General features: G+C 42.9%; 2 protein-coding genes across 11 annotated transcripts in view; one reads left to right on the top strand and one right to left on the bottom strand.

Moving 5' to 3' along the window:
• Window positions 1-3,363: 3,363 nt before the first annotated feature.
• On the top strand, window positions 3,364-4,383 carry LOC139422028 (ATP-sensitive inward rectifier potassium channel 15-like). The gene has a single exon (XM_071173169.1). It carries the CDS (start codon window positions 3,364-3,366, stop codon window positions 4,381-4,383), a length of 1,020 nt encoding a protein of 339 aa, XP_071029270.1.
• Window positions 4,384-5,315: 932 nt separating this feature from the next.
• Window positions 5,316-17,005, bottom strand: part of LOC139423173 (transcriptional regulator Erg-like) — a 94,740-nt gene continuing 83,050 nt past the window's right edge. For 2 of the 10 annotated variants that reach the window (XM_071174886.1, XM_071174887.1), the window contains 8 exons: window positions 12,255-12,458; window positions 9,528-9,608; window positions 8,988-9,062; window positions 8,446-8,508; window positions 8,111-8,167; window positions 7,968-8,015; window positions 7,622-7,684; window positions 5,316-7,454 (listed from right to left, as the gene is read on the bottom strand). In XM_071174886.1, the coding sequence (XP_071030987.1) occupies window positions 6,934-7,454; window positions 7,622-7,684; window positions 7,968-8,015; window positions 8,111-8,167; window positions 8,446-8,508; window positions 8,988-9,062; window positions 9,528-9,608; window positions 12,255-12,458 (1,112 nt within the window). In that variant the 3' untranslated portion in view covers window positions 5,316-6,933. The remainder of the gene's footprint in view (window positions 7,455-7,621; window positions 7,685-7,967; window positions 8,016-8,110; window positions 8,168-8,445; window positions 8,509-8,987; window positions 9,063-9,527; window positions 9,609-12,254; window positions 12,459-17,005) is intronic. The other 8 variants (XM_071174888.1, XM_071174890.1, XM_071174889.1 and 5 more) reach the window with 5 other exon arrangements.

The following is a 17,005-nucleotide window of genomic DNA, read 5'->3' as shown; positions in this document are numbered from 1 at the left end:
GGCGCAGCGGGGAATTTTATAGATTGCGGGCTCACCCAGAGGTTGAGGATTCCGATAGTTAAGGTAGACCCCCCCTTCCCCGTGCACTCCTTAGATAGTCGACTGTTAGGGTCAGGGCTGGTCAGGGAGGCCACGAATCCTCTGGAGATGATTACGCAGGGGAATCATAAGGAGTGGATTAGTCTGTTCCTTATCGATTCACCTGCGTTTCCGGTGGTGTTGGGGATTCCCTGGCTGGCTATTCACAATCCTAAAATTTTGTGGTCTCCCTACGTCCCTGCAGACTGAAGAAGCATTGTTCACCCATATCTTCCGGCACTACGGGGTGCCCGAGGATATCGTTTCTGATCGGGGTCCCCAGTTTATGTCCCGAGTATGGAAGGCGTTTATGGAGCGTCTGGGGGTCGTCGTCGCCGGTCTACTAGCTGCCACCAAATCCTTTTTCCTTTTCATTTGTTTTTGTCTAATTGTTTTCACCTGTTCCTTGTTGGGGTTTTGGGATGGGTGTTATTTAAGTTTGTTTAGCCCGCTGGTGTTTGTGAGGGCTTGTTGTTATTGTTACGTTTGGGGTTATTGTTGTTTTTTGGGTTTTCGCTGTCCGGGTTTTGTAACTAAGGTTTTGGGTTTGTTTGCTCCTGTGTTTAGGGCTTCACCCCTGTTTGGACCTGTTACTTTGTAGAGGACATTAAAGCGTTTTTTCCCGTTTACTTTTGCTCTCTGCGTCTGACTCCACACCCATCACTCACCCACCATTACAGCAGGTCCTACAGACCGTAGTTTTGTTGACTGTTCAGTTGTGTGATCAGGTGCCACAAAGAGAGATTTTGTAATTGGCTCAGAACAGGGTAGCACGAAAGGCCCTTGGATGTACTTGATGTACACAGACAGCTAACATTAATAATATGCATGTCAATCTCTCAATGTGGAGGAGAGATTGACTTCATCACTACTTGTATTTGTGAGAGGTATTGACATGTTGAATGCACCGAGCTGTCTGTTTGAACTACTGGCACACAGCTCGGACACCCATGCATACCCCACAAGACATGCCACCAGAGGTCTCTTCACAGACCACAAGTCCAGAACAGACTATGGGCGCCGCACTGTACTACAAAGAGCCATGACTACATGGAACTCTATTCCACATCAAGTAACTCATGCAAGCAGTAAAATTAGATTTAAAAACAGATACAAAAATTCAACTTATGGAACAGCGGGGACAGTGAAGCAACACAAACATAGGCACAGACACACGATAACATATGCACTACACACACGTACACATGGATTTTGTGTTGTAGATACATGGTAGTAGAGTAGGGGCCTGAGGGCACACACTTAATGTGTTGTGAAATCTGTTGTTAATGTATTTTAATGATATTAAAATTGTATAACTGCCTTAATTTTGCTGGACCACAGGAAGAGTAGCTGCTGCCTTGGCATAATACATTTATTTATCCATCATAAATACAATTACAAATTGTTGATAAACACGGGAAACTGTTGAGCGTGAAAAACCCAGCAGCGTTGCATTTCTTAAAACAAACCGATGTGCCTAGCACCTTCTATCATACTCCATTTAAAGGCACTTAAATATTTTGTCTTGCCCATTCACCCTCACAATGGAACACATACACAATCCATGTCTCAAGGCTTAAAAATCCTTATTTAACCTGTCTCCACACCTTCATTTACATTGATTGAAGTATATTTAACAAGTGACATCAATAAGGTATCATAGCTTTCAGCTCGATTCACCTGGTCAGCCCATGTCATGGAAAGAGCAGTACACTCAGTGTATATTGTTAGCACCAGCCCTCAGATCAGTTAATGAATAACCCAAGGAGCTATTATCTGCACCTCTTGTAATGTAATCCAAGGTCACAGCGCAATGGTTACACAGAGGATTGCATTAAATCTGGAGAGAGACTTCTTGTGTTTACCGATTATGTGTTTACAGATTCCTTATTGGCTAGATATGGGTCATGGGACCCCACTTTCCAGTTCCCTACATACAGTACATGCACTTTGAAAAACAATTGTTGCATTTTCGATGTGGTGATTTTACATACTGTGTGATTTGTGATTTGACTTGCCATTTTATTAATGGTAATACATGTCATTATATTGAACCCAACTTTTCCATTTGTCTTTAGCTTTCAACTGCATCATATCTTCCCTTTAATACAATACCATAGTCAAATAAAAAAGGCTGAGATCAGGGTCATTTCATTTTCTGTTCTGGTCAAGGATTTAGAATATCTGTCAGTACATTATTAAGCCTTGGGGATAGTAAATCAGGGTGTGTGTATAAAGAAACAACAATCATGCATGGAACTACAAAACAAACTATGAGTTTGAATTTTTAAAACGTGTGAAATGGAGCACTTGTTGCATACCTGCCCCTGGTAGGGTGGGGTAGATAGGTGGAGTTTGTCCCACACTTGAAATAAAAGCTTACCTACAGGTAGCCAAGAACTCATTGAATAAGCTTTTTTCCTTCTCTCTCCTTTTTGTTCTCACAAAATGTCCTAAATATCATTGTGCCAAAGAGGACAAAGAGGAGAGGACATTGTGGAACTCTCAAGAAGGTTTTTTTTACAGCAGGTTCACATTGCAGATTGTAACTACTGAGAGCAAATGAAGCCACACCTGAGAAGGCATCAACACTGAACGTAAGTATTATACAACGTCCTTGCATTTTAAAAGTAACTTAGAGAAGTTAGGAACTTTGTAAGACGTTCTACAGAAAGTGTTACTGCATGCTACTGAGTTAATTTACAACTTTCCATAATTTCTTATTAACCATAGAAATAATAATCCTGAGCTTTCTGTCATGAGGAGCTCTATTTTTCTAGTTACCGTGTCAACTGGCAAAATTAGGAATCTAGATTTACAAAGATGTCATATATTGCATATATTCTAAAAGAAACCTTGTTTAAATGTAAAAATAGTGTGTTTCAGTGGGGAATACATATAACATAATATTTAGACATTACTTAGAGGAAATGTTTTTGGGTCAGTGATATACTGTACATATTTGAACATCAGAGGGAGGACATACAGTATCTAACAGGTTAAATATCTGTGATGTGAAATTCGGTGTGTGGAAATATCTTATCAATTGCCTAATTTCTGGATGAAACCAACCAGCCACAGTAGCTCTAGTGAGAATGTTTTTGTAACTGACATATGTCCAAAAGGGCTCATTTAATGCTTGAACTATTCCTGAACTGTGTTACCTACTGTGTCCTAGTTTGTTGCCATTGACTAACATTGCTTCTTCTTTTTCAGTCCCACTGCTTGCAATGCAAATAGGGTGACAACAAAGTGGAAACTACAGAGAACACACTTAAGACCAAGATGACCACCAAGAAGGCAGATGTCCAACGGAGGATCGTCTCCAAGAATGGACACAACCAAGTGCGCATTGACAACGTGGAGGGCATGGTGAAGATCTACCTCCACGACATCTGGACCACGGTGGTGGACATGAAGTGGCGCTATAAGCTCACCCTCTTCTCCTCCACTTTCATAATGACCTGGTTCCTCTTTGGCGTCATCTTCTACTTTATTGGCATGGGCAACGGTGACTTCGAGGGTGAGTTGCTGTCCAACCACACGCCCTGTGTCATGAACGTCGCAACCCTAACCGGTGCCTTCCTCTTTTCCCTGGAGTCGCAGACCACCATTGGCTACGGCTTCCGCTACATCACCGACGAGTGTCCGCTGGCCATCTTCGTCCTGCTGGTCCAGCTGGTCACCACAGGCCTGGCTGAGATCTTTGTAACCGGGGCCTTTCTGGCCAAGCTGGCGCGACCCAAAAAGCGGGCCGAGACCATCAAGTTCAGCCAGTTGGCAGTGATCTGCCGCCACAATGGTAAACTATGTCTGATGGTGCGTGTGGCCAACTTGAGGAAGAGCCTGCTGATCCAGTGCCAGCTGATGGGCAAGCTGCTCTCACCCAATGTGACTGAGGAGGGCGAGAAGACTCTAATCCGCCAGACGGCTGTGGACTTCTACATAGACTCGTGCGGGGAGTGCCCCTTCCTAATCCTGCCCCTCACATTCTACCACGTGCTGGATGAGAGTAGCCCCCTGGCGGGGCTGACCGCCGAGAGGTTGCGGACGCGTGACTTTGAGCTGCTGGTCACCCTTAATGCCACCATGGAGTCCACGGCAGCCACTTGTCAGAGCCGCACCTCATACGTTCCCCAGGAGATCCTGTGGGACTACAAGTTCAAGCCTGTGCTCTTCAGCACCCCTGGTGGCCAGTACGTGGCCGACTTTAACTTCTTTGACAAGGTGCAGGTGAGCAGCGACCCTACACTCCCCAGCAACAACAAAGATAAGCTGAAACTAGAGGAGTACAAGAAGGAATAAGAGATCCCTCAAACATGTTGGACACTGGTAATAAACATGACCCACAGTTACTGTCTGGAAACAATTTGTAAATTTGTAAACGCGTTACGGAAATATATCTGTTTTTATTTCATATAACTGCTAAACCCAATACGCATGAGTGAATGATGACACTTTTAGGCAAATAAACTCATGTTCAACATGATCAGTATGTATCTGGACAGAGTAAATTCAGGTGCAGTATATAACTAGCACATCGTTTGGATCCACAAGCCATATAATAGGAGAATATGGACCTACAGGCAAAACAAGGACTGGGTCTCAGGTGCCAGTGTTTGAATGGAACTGTGGCAGTAACTATTGCTGTACTAAAAATATTTAACCTGTACATAGGATTCCAGGAAAGAAGATTCAAGATGTTGTTTCTTTGTATCACTCAAGTTGGATATTTTAATATATTATGCAAATTTCACACTAAGAGCAGATGGGGATAGAACAAAACTTTTTTAGTGTGTAGCGCTTAAGAGCTGTGTTTTTTCTGTCTATGAATAAATTATGAGATTGAAGGGATGTTTTTATCCCCCTTCCCATTACCCCCATCCCACACTGCTCTACTCCTCATCTCTTAGGGTCGAGCCAATTAAGGGCTCTACTCAATCCGTATCGCAAAAGTTCCAAGTTACAGCGTGATTGAATTTTAAAGGCACTGGAGACTGCATTCACGGCAAACGCTGCATTTGTCGGCTCAATCGGAAATTACCTTTACATTTCTATTGTGCGATCTGCAATGCTTCAGCGATACAGATTGAATCAAACCCGAGGTCTGTCGTTTGGTTGTTAGCACACACTGAACGTTTTGGGTCAAAACAATGGGAGCAACTTCTCTTTACTGTATGCAGACAGAGCACAATAACACACAATCTTTGACCTTCCAAGACAAGAGAGGACAGCACTTTGGTTGAAAATACTTTATTAGAAATTACACTGTAGAAAATCTATCAAAGTATATGATTTTTATCGTCCCTTTAGTCAACAATCTCAGTATCTCAGTCCTGTTTCTCAGCTTACAAGGCTGCCAGTTTATAGGTATCCTACCCAAGCCTGCATCCCATAAAATAATACTGAACAGGTCTGAAATGCCTTGCCTGGCCAACACAATCCGTTTTAGATTAGTATATATAGTTTATGTTGTAAACTGTTTACAGAGATTAAAGTTCAAAGGCGACAATTGTTTTTTTTTAATGTTTTTGTTTACTGCCCGCTTTGGTCCATTTCAATTACTTTTTTTGTCACTATATCTAATTTAAAAACGTTGTATGTGTCTTTGGCTGGCTGAGATCAACTCGTAGTGTATAAATGCATAAGTTATATATTTATCATATAAAAAGAAATATAACACTGACTTGTATACTTCAATCTAACAAACGCACAGCGTTCGTGACTCAGAAAAACAATAATACAAAATTGGCACTTCATAAAATCTCTTCAGCTGAACTGGGAGTTTCTGTGGTAAGGCACTGGTCAAGAAAAACGCTCCTTCCTTCTAAAAAGATTTGAGGTCACACATTACATTTTACGAATCTTATTTCCAGTTTTTCTCAATTTCCAAAACACTGATGAATTGTTTTCAAGAATAACAATCAAGTTTAAAAAAAAGTTCCTTTACGTTCAATAATGCCATATGGACTACCATATAGTATAATAATACTGATAAGACATAAGGCTAATAATATCCAAAGGAATAATACTTACTTTTTCACATATTTCATTGTCTTTTGATGATCCGCCATCCTCTCTGATGTTTCCCCACCCTTGGTCACAAACAGTCTGTGAGTCCATCCATGGTCATATGACATGACCATCTAGCACAAGTCTACCCAAGGTGTTTCCTGCTGGTGCTAATTTCACAGTTTACCACAGCCAAGTTTAGTACTCCTCCCTACTTCCTCTGTGTACTCTAAAGTACACACTCATTTGCAACACCACACCCCTCTCCTCACTTACATCTCACTTACCTTGCCTAATCTGTACAGTCTTTGATATGTTAACTTCTTTAAATAAGGTAGTTGAATAGTTTAAAAAAATAATATATAATAAGCAACTGTTCATGCAGATATGTTATTTTTGGGGTATATTTATCGGCCTTCATAAAAAGGACATGTTCATGTTAAATAGTCCACTGATAAGTCCCTTTTACGTCTACTCAAAGACTTGTCTTTCACTGTCCTCAGTAACTACATGTCGCACAATGCCCTTGGTCATAGCAACATCCTCTATTGCCCTTTTTACAGTGTGCCCTCCTATATCGTCTTATAGCGAGTGACATGTCTGTAGCCCTCCTCTCAATCCTTTAAAAAACCTTGAGTTCCCTTACCTGCTCATGCCCTAGAATTAGTAATTATAGGGCATGAAACCCTACCTCTACCTCATACACCCTACCTCTACATTATTCCTTCATTATTGATCCTGCCCGCTTTTCATTTGATTCCTAAACTGCCCTTTGTGTTTGCCGGTTTATTCCCGTTTCTTCCCCCAGTTTTAGAGTTGTGAGACGACCTCCCCCTGGCAGGTCTAATAGTAAGTCCCCATGTGAGAGGGCATGTGAGTGGCTGGGTGCCGGGTGTTGGGGTAGATACCCCCGGTGGGGGAATTCCAGTAGGGGTTGGGGGCAGCAAAGAAGCTGGAGGAGGTGACAGGTAGCGCTTGGGGGTGAGGTGTGACAAAGTTGACCTTCTGCTGGTGTGCATGATAGGTGCTCATGTAGGATAAGTCGGAGGGGTACTTGTACATGGAGGACTCTGGAGGGTGGGGCTGCAGGGCCTGGGCGATGCCGTGGAAGTCAAACTTGTAGGCGTAGCGCTTGCCGTGCACCTTGGTCATGATGTTCTTGTCGTAGTAGTAGCGCAGGGCGCGGCTCAGCTTGTCGTAGTTCATGTTGGGCTTGCTCTTCCTCTCGCCCCAGCGCCTCGCCACCTCGTCAGGGTCGGTCATCTTGAACTCACCATTAGTGCCCTCCCAAGTGATGCAGCCAGAGTTGGCGCTGTCTGACAGGAGCTCCAGCAGGAACTGCCACAGCTGGATCTGTCCCGAGCCTGCAGGCAGAAAGGGTGTCAGCACAGTCACAATTACTAATACTGGCTGTGATTCAAACCGCACTACGCCGACATCACACTGCACTTCACTTTCAAAGGCAATTTCCTTGAAGATCACGATCGCATTCAGGGTAAACGCTACGGATGTCAGCTCAAACGTAAATTACCTTTAAAGCTCAAGAGTAGTGCGATGTCGGCGGATTGCGGTTTGTTTGAGTCCCGGCCACAGTCTGGACAGAGACAGGAAGTCAACATGTAACAATTACTTATACAGTCTGGACAGTCAGGGAGTCAATATCGTAACAATTATAATACAGTCTGGAGATAGACAGGTGGTCATCACCATAACAACAACAGAAAGACGTGCTACAGTCAACACCACAAGAACTAATAGCAAGAGTCACTAACAAACAACTATTTATATAAATGGTGCCTTTGTTGTAATATGAATATCTAAAATCTTTAATCTTGTCTAATGAAGTGATAATCACTTCCACCCACCCTAAAACTCACCAGGGTTTGCCAGCCTGCTGCTCGTAGGCCCTAGGATCTGGTAAGGATCTAAGAAGTGAAAAACATTCACATTAGTAGGATAAATGTATTTTTTCGGCTCAGTCAACATCTATTTCAGAGTACTGTTCAAGCTTATATTTTACCTAGCTGAGGCCTCTGCTCCTCTGTTTTGGTGACAATGTTTGGGGAGGGCTGGGAACCTTGAGGGATACAGTTCCCAAAATATTAACAGGGGGTTTCCCTGAGTGCAAAGTTCCAAGTGTATACAGTGGAGAAATAGCTTCTTATCTTGAGGTATCCAAATTCCTGTTTTCTGCCTGACCTGTTTTGTTTATGTTTAGTCTACAGGCTTGTAAAAATCTTCTAAATCTTTTAAATTCACTGTAATGTACTTATACACATTTCCCAATAGATGAAAAGCAAAGGGAGTGCCATGTTTTGACAAAGGACCAATGTGCAGTACATTGTGACTCCTTACCTTTGGTGGAAGACACAGCTTGAGGAGCCCAGCCAGATCTTCTGGCTGCTTCATAAGCCAGGTCTGTAAAATATCATAAATGACAAATGAACCTGCTGCCTGCAGCTATGAACCTTAACCCTAGAGGGCGCTATTATAAAAACAAAAACATGCTGATGGGTGAGTGCATTTCTGTGGTTCACCTCATCGGTCTGAGGCAAGAGTTGTGGATTGCCAGAAACGTCCCATAATACAAGAGGCCCAAACACAGAGACACAACTACTGCAGTCTGGAGTATTATTTTAAGGGCAAGGGATGCTTGAGTTGAAATATAAATAAAACCTATAAAACATTTTTCGACAAACTTCTAAATATATCTTTGTTTATGTGTATTTGTACATGGGCATTGGGCAATTTGCAAAATGTAGTACTTTGTCTCCAAGGTATGTGGTTCCTTGTTTCTCCTCCCTGTACCTTGCTCCTCTACAAGTGTAATTGGATGTTCTTACAGTGTGCTCTTATGCCTCATCTACATAAACTTATAGGAGTGATGAATCACCCACCTGGCCTAGTGGAGACTCTGGGGGAGTTGTCAGTGGGATAAACAGGATTGTTGGGGAAAATAAAACTCGCACCTCCTGCAGAGAGTGAAAGAGAGGATCATTAATAAATTATGTAAATGATTATGTACCCGTAATGACAACTTCTCATGACACAATTCCTGAATGTTCCAATTTAATTGCTTTGACGAATATCCATATGGGGAGGGATTTTGTGCAGCACAAGGACAATTACAGCAGAATGCATCAATGTTAGACTTTAGCACATGCTGTCCTCTACGCTCTACAGTCACAATGCATTACTGCACCGGCATACAGTAACGTCTGCACCACATAACATAACACATTAGAAATAATAACAACAAAAGATACAATTTGATTACTTGATGCATAATCTGATGCTCATTTGAATACAAACAAATCAGTGTGAATGTATATAAAGAGTACACTGTATATACATAGGTGGGCACTGTGTGAGTGTGCGGATACTGTGGTGGCGGGAGCAAAGCCAGAGGTAGAGAAGGGGGGCAGGGGACTCCTTACCTGAGTTGCGAGCATGCATTAACCGCGGGGAGTTTTGTAAGGCTTTGTCAACATCATCGGAAGTCAAGTGAGGAAGTGGAGCTGAGAAATAAAACATTCTTTTGAAAAAGAGATGAACCAAAAAAATAGAACAGCTCAAACAACCTATGATGTGCAAGGAGTGATGCTTTGGGAGGGAGGGGGGAGGGGGCAGCCATAACACAAACACAGACCATTAGAGGCAACATTCAACAGGCAAGGAGCGATACAGGGAGATAGAGTGGTGAGGAAATGGAGTGGGGGAGAGAGAGAGAGAGAGAGAGAACTTGTAAGTAAGACAATGGTAGGGAGGGCCAACCCAAATAAACAGTTAATCACTCGTGCCCACATTCGTCCGTGAGAATCCATCGCTTTCCCTCCTCCAGAGTAAATTCGGTGAGCGTGTGTACACACGAGGGGGAAAGAGAAGCAGCAGCCATTGCCAAAAACAAAAGGAGGAGAGGGGGATGAAAGGAAAGCTTGTGAGGGCTTTCTTCATCCCCCCCCCCCCCCCCCCATCACTAGTGTATTTTCCAGTCAAGCAGACCTCAAAGCCAAATCCAGCAACTATTTTTAATATAGGGCCAGCAAAAAACAAGTCTTTGGAGTGACACTAAGTATGCCTATTGGCAGTTCTCTCTTATCAATTTCAAACTGCCCACAGTATTTCAATGAGGGTGTGGGAACTGGTGATTACACTAAAAGTAATGTATAAGAAAAGGCCTTTCAAAAGATTTTCGTGAGACTCATGCATATCAAGAGCAATTCAAGCACAGGATTGTGGAATAATGCAATGGGGGTGGTATTTTGGGTATGTCATATGGTTCTGGCAATTTCTACATAGAAACACCATCAGGAGGAAGGATGAGAGTGGCCAGTTTAGGCCCTTGCCTCCTATAAGACCCTATGATCTGTGAACTGTACATGATACACAACATCTTGGTGTCATTATACTCCTTATAGCGTGCTCTAACATATGGAGTATTTCAAGATTCTAAAAGAAAAACGTTAACATTAATTTATTCAACATTCAACATATTAATATAAAGTGCCCTTTTTGATTTAGTTAGTTTTAGATTTAGTTTTAGATTTAGTTAATTTTAAGACAATGTTTGCAACAATATACTCTAAAATTACATCAAATTTCTCTCCTAGTTTTGAAGTTATGATTCATTTAATGAGCACCACCAACACAGTGAATGGGAAAATGGATTCAAAGGGAACTCCCTCTGCTGGTGATTTGCTGAATGTGCAATCCTAAAGGTGGGCTGTGATTGGTAAATGACCTATAACGTCAATGTATAAAATTGGTCTTCATATGAATATATTTTATGTATGTGTAAATTTCAGAATCTAGACATACTCCATATTTGAGAGCACACTATAAGGAGTACAATGGCAAACATATGTTGTCTGTATCGTACGGTTCATGGATCGTTGGGTCTTACAGGAGCCATGTATACAGTGGTCTGAAAAGGGCCTAAATCGGACACTTTCATCATACAAATGTAAAAAGCATGTCAAACATCCTCCCTCCCAATGAAGTTTCTATGTCAGAATTCAAAGAACAATCTGAGATACCCAAAATATTTTCGGGATGTCCTGACATGGAATCACCCAATGTTATACTGTACCTACACTTAGTCTGAATGGGGACAGTTTTTGGCACATAATGATGACACACAAAAATGAACAACACCCATGTTCAGAAGGTGGTGGTACACATCACTGAACTATGAACTCCTCAAGCTATCTGGCATTCTCATTTCTCTGTCTGGCTGGCTCTATCTGTTTGGTTCTCCTCTTTCTCCCATCACTCACCTCCTCTGCACATCTGTGGGTGAACCCTACCGAAACCGACACTGATATCAAACAAACAAACCCACAAGCAGTCACTATGAGAAGAGTAATGGTTCACTGGAAAGTTCTCTGCACGATCAAATGGAACTTGGACTCAGAGAGAGCAGAGAGAGAGAGTGTCAAAGATAAACATAATCTCAAGAGTCTGACAAACCTTCTCCAATGACTATAAACAGATATGCTTCTTAAGATGGGTGCCAATAATGGCTTTATTGATGTAGTGTACCTATTCCTCTTTAAAAACATATTATTAATTATTTTATTATTGTTACACTACTGCCACCATTACTCCTACTGCTACTACATAGCTACCACTGTAACATCTAATGTTAACAACTTAAAACCAGAATGTGTGTGTGCATGCATGTGAAGAAGCATGTGGACGACATGCACCAATGCATGTGTTGGAGAGAGGAGGTGAGGTGTCAGTGGACAGGAAAGCAGGTCTTGGAGCAGTGAGTCATTCAGCCAAAGCAGCAGAAGCAGCGACAACAGGGACTCCTTCACCAGGTTTCATTCTAATCTGCAGTCAAGCAAAGTAGCTGAGGCCCTCCGGAGAATGTCAGTGAGAGCTCAGTTGGATGCTGGCTATAAAGCCCCTTAAGCCTGCTTAACTTATAACCCACCAAGACAAGTTCTCTAACCTTACCCCTGGTATAGAGGTAGAAAAAGATGGACCACCAGACCACAGCAGCCCTTCAATAGTATCCCTTTGTAGCCTCTTTCTTTACTGCCTGCCATTGCATTGTGTTGGCCAGCTAGGGAAGGGGGGCAGAAGGCGGGAGCATGTAGAGGGAGGAGAGGAGAGAGGGATGATGATGAGGAGGAGAAGGAAGATACTAGACTCACTCTCTCTGAGGTAGTGCAGATGGGAGAGCAGGATGTCTGCATTGTAGCTGAGCGTGAGCCTCTGGAAGTCCTCCTTGCACATCTTGCACAGGTCTTTGCCGTCCACGTTGTGGAAGAGAGCCATATCCACATCCAGCAGGCCGTACTCCTTTACTGCCCACTCCAGCCACTGGCGCACATGCTCCGTGGACCACAGTGTGGGATCTGCCAGGCCATGGACACAACACAGAGAAAACTCTTACCTTCATTCTTACATTCTTACTTATTTTCTTACAGTTCATACTTACTCCCATTCTTTATATGATAACAGGTTTGAGTGTACATTTGTAATGAAATTGGTTTTTATTAACCAACATTTTCTAAATTAATTTAACATTTTGCAATTAAAATTGTCCAATTAGATGACTGCTGAGAATGTGTTTAGAACCGTGACACTCTCTTTCCCAGAGATCATGCACCTGGTACCAAACATCCCACTCACTCACAGGAACCCACCAGTTTGTCACACCTTCTTTTGGCACACACATAACAGGATCCAAAAACAGCTGACACGTACAGAAACAAACCACACCGTCGTCTGACCCTCCTTTCCAGCCATACTTAGCAGCTCCGGCCCAGTGTCCCAAATGGAACCCTATTCCCTACATAGTGCACTATTTTTGACCAGAGCCCTATGGAGTAAACGGGATAACTTACACTGGCTCAGAGAGCAAGGAGCAAGAGGCAACGGTAACTCCGTGAGCATCCATCTCTACAGCACCACGAGGCAAGGATCAGTGGGTCGATCAGTGGGTCTGGCACTCGCAGTGTTTCCCCTTTATTCATTTAGCAACAGCGGGCCACTAATCCTTTTTGTGATGGTAAAACGTTTTCCGTGTAAACCTAAACGACTAACACCAGATATAAAGTATGTATAGAAAATAATGAACCTATATATTTTTTAATAAGATCATCTTTGAGAACAAAAAAAATCACCAGCATATTAACTAGACAGTCAAGGATAATCTAACATTCAAAAAATGTCATGGCATGGGGCCTCCATTGATTTTGTTATAATGTTTGAGTCACTCAGATAGCATAAGAACATGGCATAAGCCATTGCAAAATGTGTAGAATTTTTTGAACATTTGCTATAAAACAGCATTTTATTCTCTCAGCCCCATGACAAAATATGGTAGAAATGCAGGAAATGTAACTAAAAGTTAAACGTTGTCTCTGCAGCCAAGAGGAGGGCCTCTAAAATGTTTGGTTGGAGACCACGCCATTGGCCATGTCCATTACAATGCCCCCACCAAGCCCACCACCTATTCCCCATTTTGTTCCAGAAAAAAACCCTGGGGTGACATGTTACAACGTACAGTATATTTGTAGTAGCGGAGGCCCCTCAGAGGAGGAAGCGGAGGACCATCCTCTTCAGTGAATTTCATTACATTTTTATAGTAAAACATTTAAAAAGTTATACTTTTAAATAAAACTATACTAAATGTATTCACGTCACCAAATAATTTATTAAAACACACTGTTGCAATAAAGGTCTACAGTAGCCTCAACAGCACTCTGTAGGGTAGCACCATGGTGTAGCCAGAGGACAGCTACCTTCCGTCCTCCTCTGGGTACATTGACTTCAATACAAAACCTAGGAGGCTCTTGGTTCTCACCCCGTTCCTTAGACTTACACAGTAATTATGAGAACTTCCGGAGGATGTCCTCCAACCTATCAGAGCTCTTGCAGCATGAACTGACATGTTGTCCACCCAGTGAAAGGATCAGAGATTGAATCTAGTACTGAATGCATAAGCTACCGCTAGCTAGCACTGCAGTGCATAAAATGTGGTGAGTAGTTGACTCAAAGAGAGAAAGAGGCAATAGTTAAACAGTTTTGAACAAATAAATATCTTCAAAAATGAAGGAGAACCAAGAGAGAGAGAGAGAGAGAGATTTTCACTTTCACTTAGCTACTTAGCTAGTAAATGCAGCTAGCTAGCTAGTTTAGCCTACACCAACACTCGGCTCAAACAGAGGAATGCTATGTTAGCTATGACTATCCAACACATTATTATTCATTATTATTATTTTTTACCCCCTTTTTCGATCTTGTCTCATAGCTGCAACTCCCCAACGGGCTCGGGAGAGCCGAAGTTCGAGTCATGCGTCCAAACCGCGCTCCTTAACACCCGCCCGCTTAACTCAGAAGCCAGCTGCCCTAATGCGTTGGAGGAAACACCGTTCAACTGAAGACCGAAGTGAAGACCCCCCCCCCCCCCCCCCCGACCAAACTCTTCCGTAACCCAGGTGACACTGGGCCAATTGTGCGCCACCCTTTGGGACTCCCGGTTACAGCTGGTTGTGATACAGTTTGCGATCGAACCCGGGTCTGTAGTGACGCCTCAGCACTGAGATGCAGTGCCTTAGACCGCTACACAACTCGGGAGGCCAGACTAAGGCGTTAGTTCTATTAGCTATGTTGACTATGACATTACTTTAGCTAATATGGTGATAACGATATAGGCTGTGTGTAGCGGTTATGATATGGTTTGGCTTGGAAAGGTTTTTTCACCTGGTCACATCTGATGTGTTGTGCATTGAAGTCCATCAGTGAAGAATCTCAAATATCAAATACATTTGATTTGTTTAAAACTTTTTTGCTTACTACATGATTCCATATGTGTTATTTCATAGTTTTCATGTCTTCACTATTATTCTACAATGTAGAAAATAAACTCAGCAAAAAAAGAAACGTCCTCTCACTGTCAACTGCGTTTATTTTCAGCAAACTTAACATGTGTAAATATTTGTATGAACAAAACAAGATTCAACAACAGACATAAACTGAACAAGTTCCATAGACATGTGACTAACAGAAATGGAGCAATGTGTCCCTGAATAAAGGGGGGGGGGGTCAAAATCAAAAATAACTGTCAGTATCTGGTGTGGCCACCAGCTGCATTAAGTACTGCAGTGCATCTCCTCCTTATGGACTGCACCAGATTTGCCAGTTCTTGCTGTGAGATGTTACCCCACTCTTCAACCAAGGCACCTGCAAGTTCCCAGACATTTCTGGGGGGAATGAACCTAGCCCTCACCCTCCGATCCAACAGGTCCCAGAGGTGCTCAATGGGATTGAGATCCGGGCTCTTCGCTGGCCATGGCAGAACACTGACATTCCTGTCTTGCAGGAAATCACGCACAGAACGAGAGGTATGGCTGGGGACATTGTCATGCTGGAGGGTCATGTCAGGATGAACCTGCAGGAAGGTTACCACATGAGGGAGGAGGAGGTCTTCCCTGTAATGCACAGCATTGAGATTGCCTGCAATGACAACAAGCTCAGTCCGATAATGCTGTGATACACCTCCCCAGACCATGACGGACCCTCCACCTCCAAATCGATCCCGCTCCAGAGTACAGGCCTCAGTGTAACGCTTATTCCTTCGAAAATAAACGCGAATCCGACCATCATCCCTGGTGAGACAATACCGCGACTCGTCAGTGAAGAGCACTTTTTGCCAGTACTGTCTGGTCCAGCAACAGTGGGTTTTTGCCCATAGGCGACGTTGTTGCCGGTGATGTCTGGTGAGGACATGCCTTACAACAGGCCTACAAGCCCTCAGTCCAGCCTCTCTCAGCCTATTGCAAACAGTCTGAGCACTGATGGAGGGATTGTGTGTTCCTGGTGTAACTCGGACAGTTGTTGTTGCCATCCTGTACCTGTCCCGCAGGTGTGATGTTCGGATGTACCGATCCTGTGCAGGTGTTGTTACACGTGGTCTGCCATTGCGAGGACGATCAGGTATCCGTCCTGTCTCCCTGTAGTGCAGTCTTAGGCATCTCACAGTACGAACATTGCAATTTATTGCACTGGCCACATCTGCAGTCCTCATGCCTCCTTGCAGCATGCCTAAGGCAAGTTCACACAGATGAGCAGGGACCCTGGGCATCTTTATTCTGGTGTTTTTCAGAGTCAGTAGAAAGGCCTCTTTAGTGTCCAGAGTTTTCATAACTGTGATCACAATTGCCTATTGTCTGTAAGCTGTTAGTGTCTTAACAACCGTTCCACAGGTGTATGTTTATTAATTGTTTATGGTTCATTGAACAAGCATGGTGTTTACAGTGTTTAAACCCTTTACAATGAAGATCTGTGAAGTTATTTGGATTTTTACGAATTATCTTTGAAAGACAGGGTCCTTGAAAAAGGGACATTTCTTTTTTTGCTGAGTTTAGTAAAAATAAAGAAAAACCCTTGAAATAGTAGGTGTGTCCAAACTTTTTATTGGTACTGTATATGCATGCAAGAGTGTGCAAGGCGGTATTGAATGTGTCACTGTCTGTCACCTTACATTTTTCATTGTAAACTTTAATTCATAGGCTAGGTTGTAGCAACTTCATGATGGGTATAGGGAAAATTTGAGTATCATGTAGCAGCCTAAACCTATCGATGTTGCATTGAACTGGGTGAATGGGACATGAATGAGCGGGCGGGGCAGCAGGGTAGCCTAGTGGTTAGAGCGTTGGACAAGTAACCGGAAGGTTGCAAGTTCAAACCCCTGAGCTGACAAGGTACAAATCTGTTGTTCTGCCCCTGAACAGGCAGTTAACCCACTGTTCCTAGGCTGTCATTGAAAATAAGAATTTGTTCTTAACTGACTTGCCTAGTTAAATAAAGGTAAAATAAAATGACACCCATCCAATAGGCTGTGATAGAAATAAGGCCATGGTCATGAGAATAATAAAAATAGTCCTTCCTGATCTTA

Source organism: Oncorhynchus clarkii, chromosome 12 (assembly GCF_045791955.1).
Source record: "Oncorhynchus clarkii lewisi isolate Uvic-CL-2024 chromosome 12, UVic_Ocla_1.0, whole genome shotgun sequence".
Lineage (NCBI taxonomy): Eukaryota > Metazoa > Chordata > Actinopteri > Salmoniformes > Salmonidae > Oncorhynchus > Oncorhynchus clarkii.
This window is presented reverse-complemented; position numbering and strand designations above follow the sequence as displayed.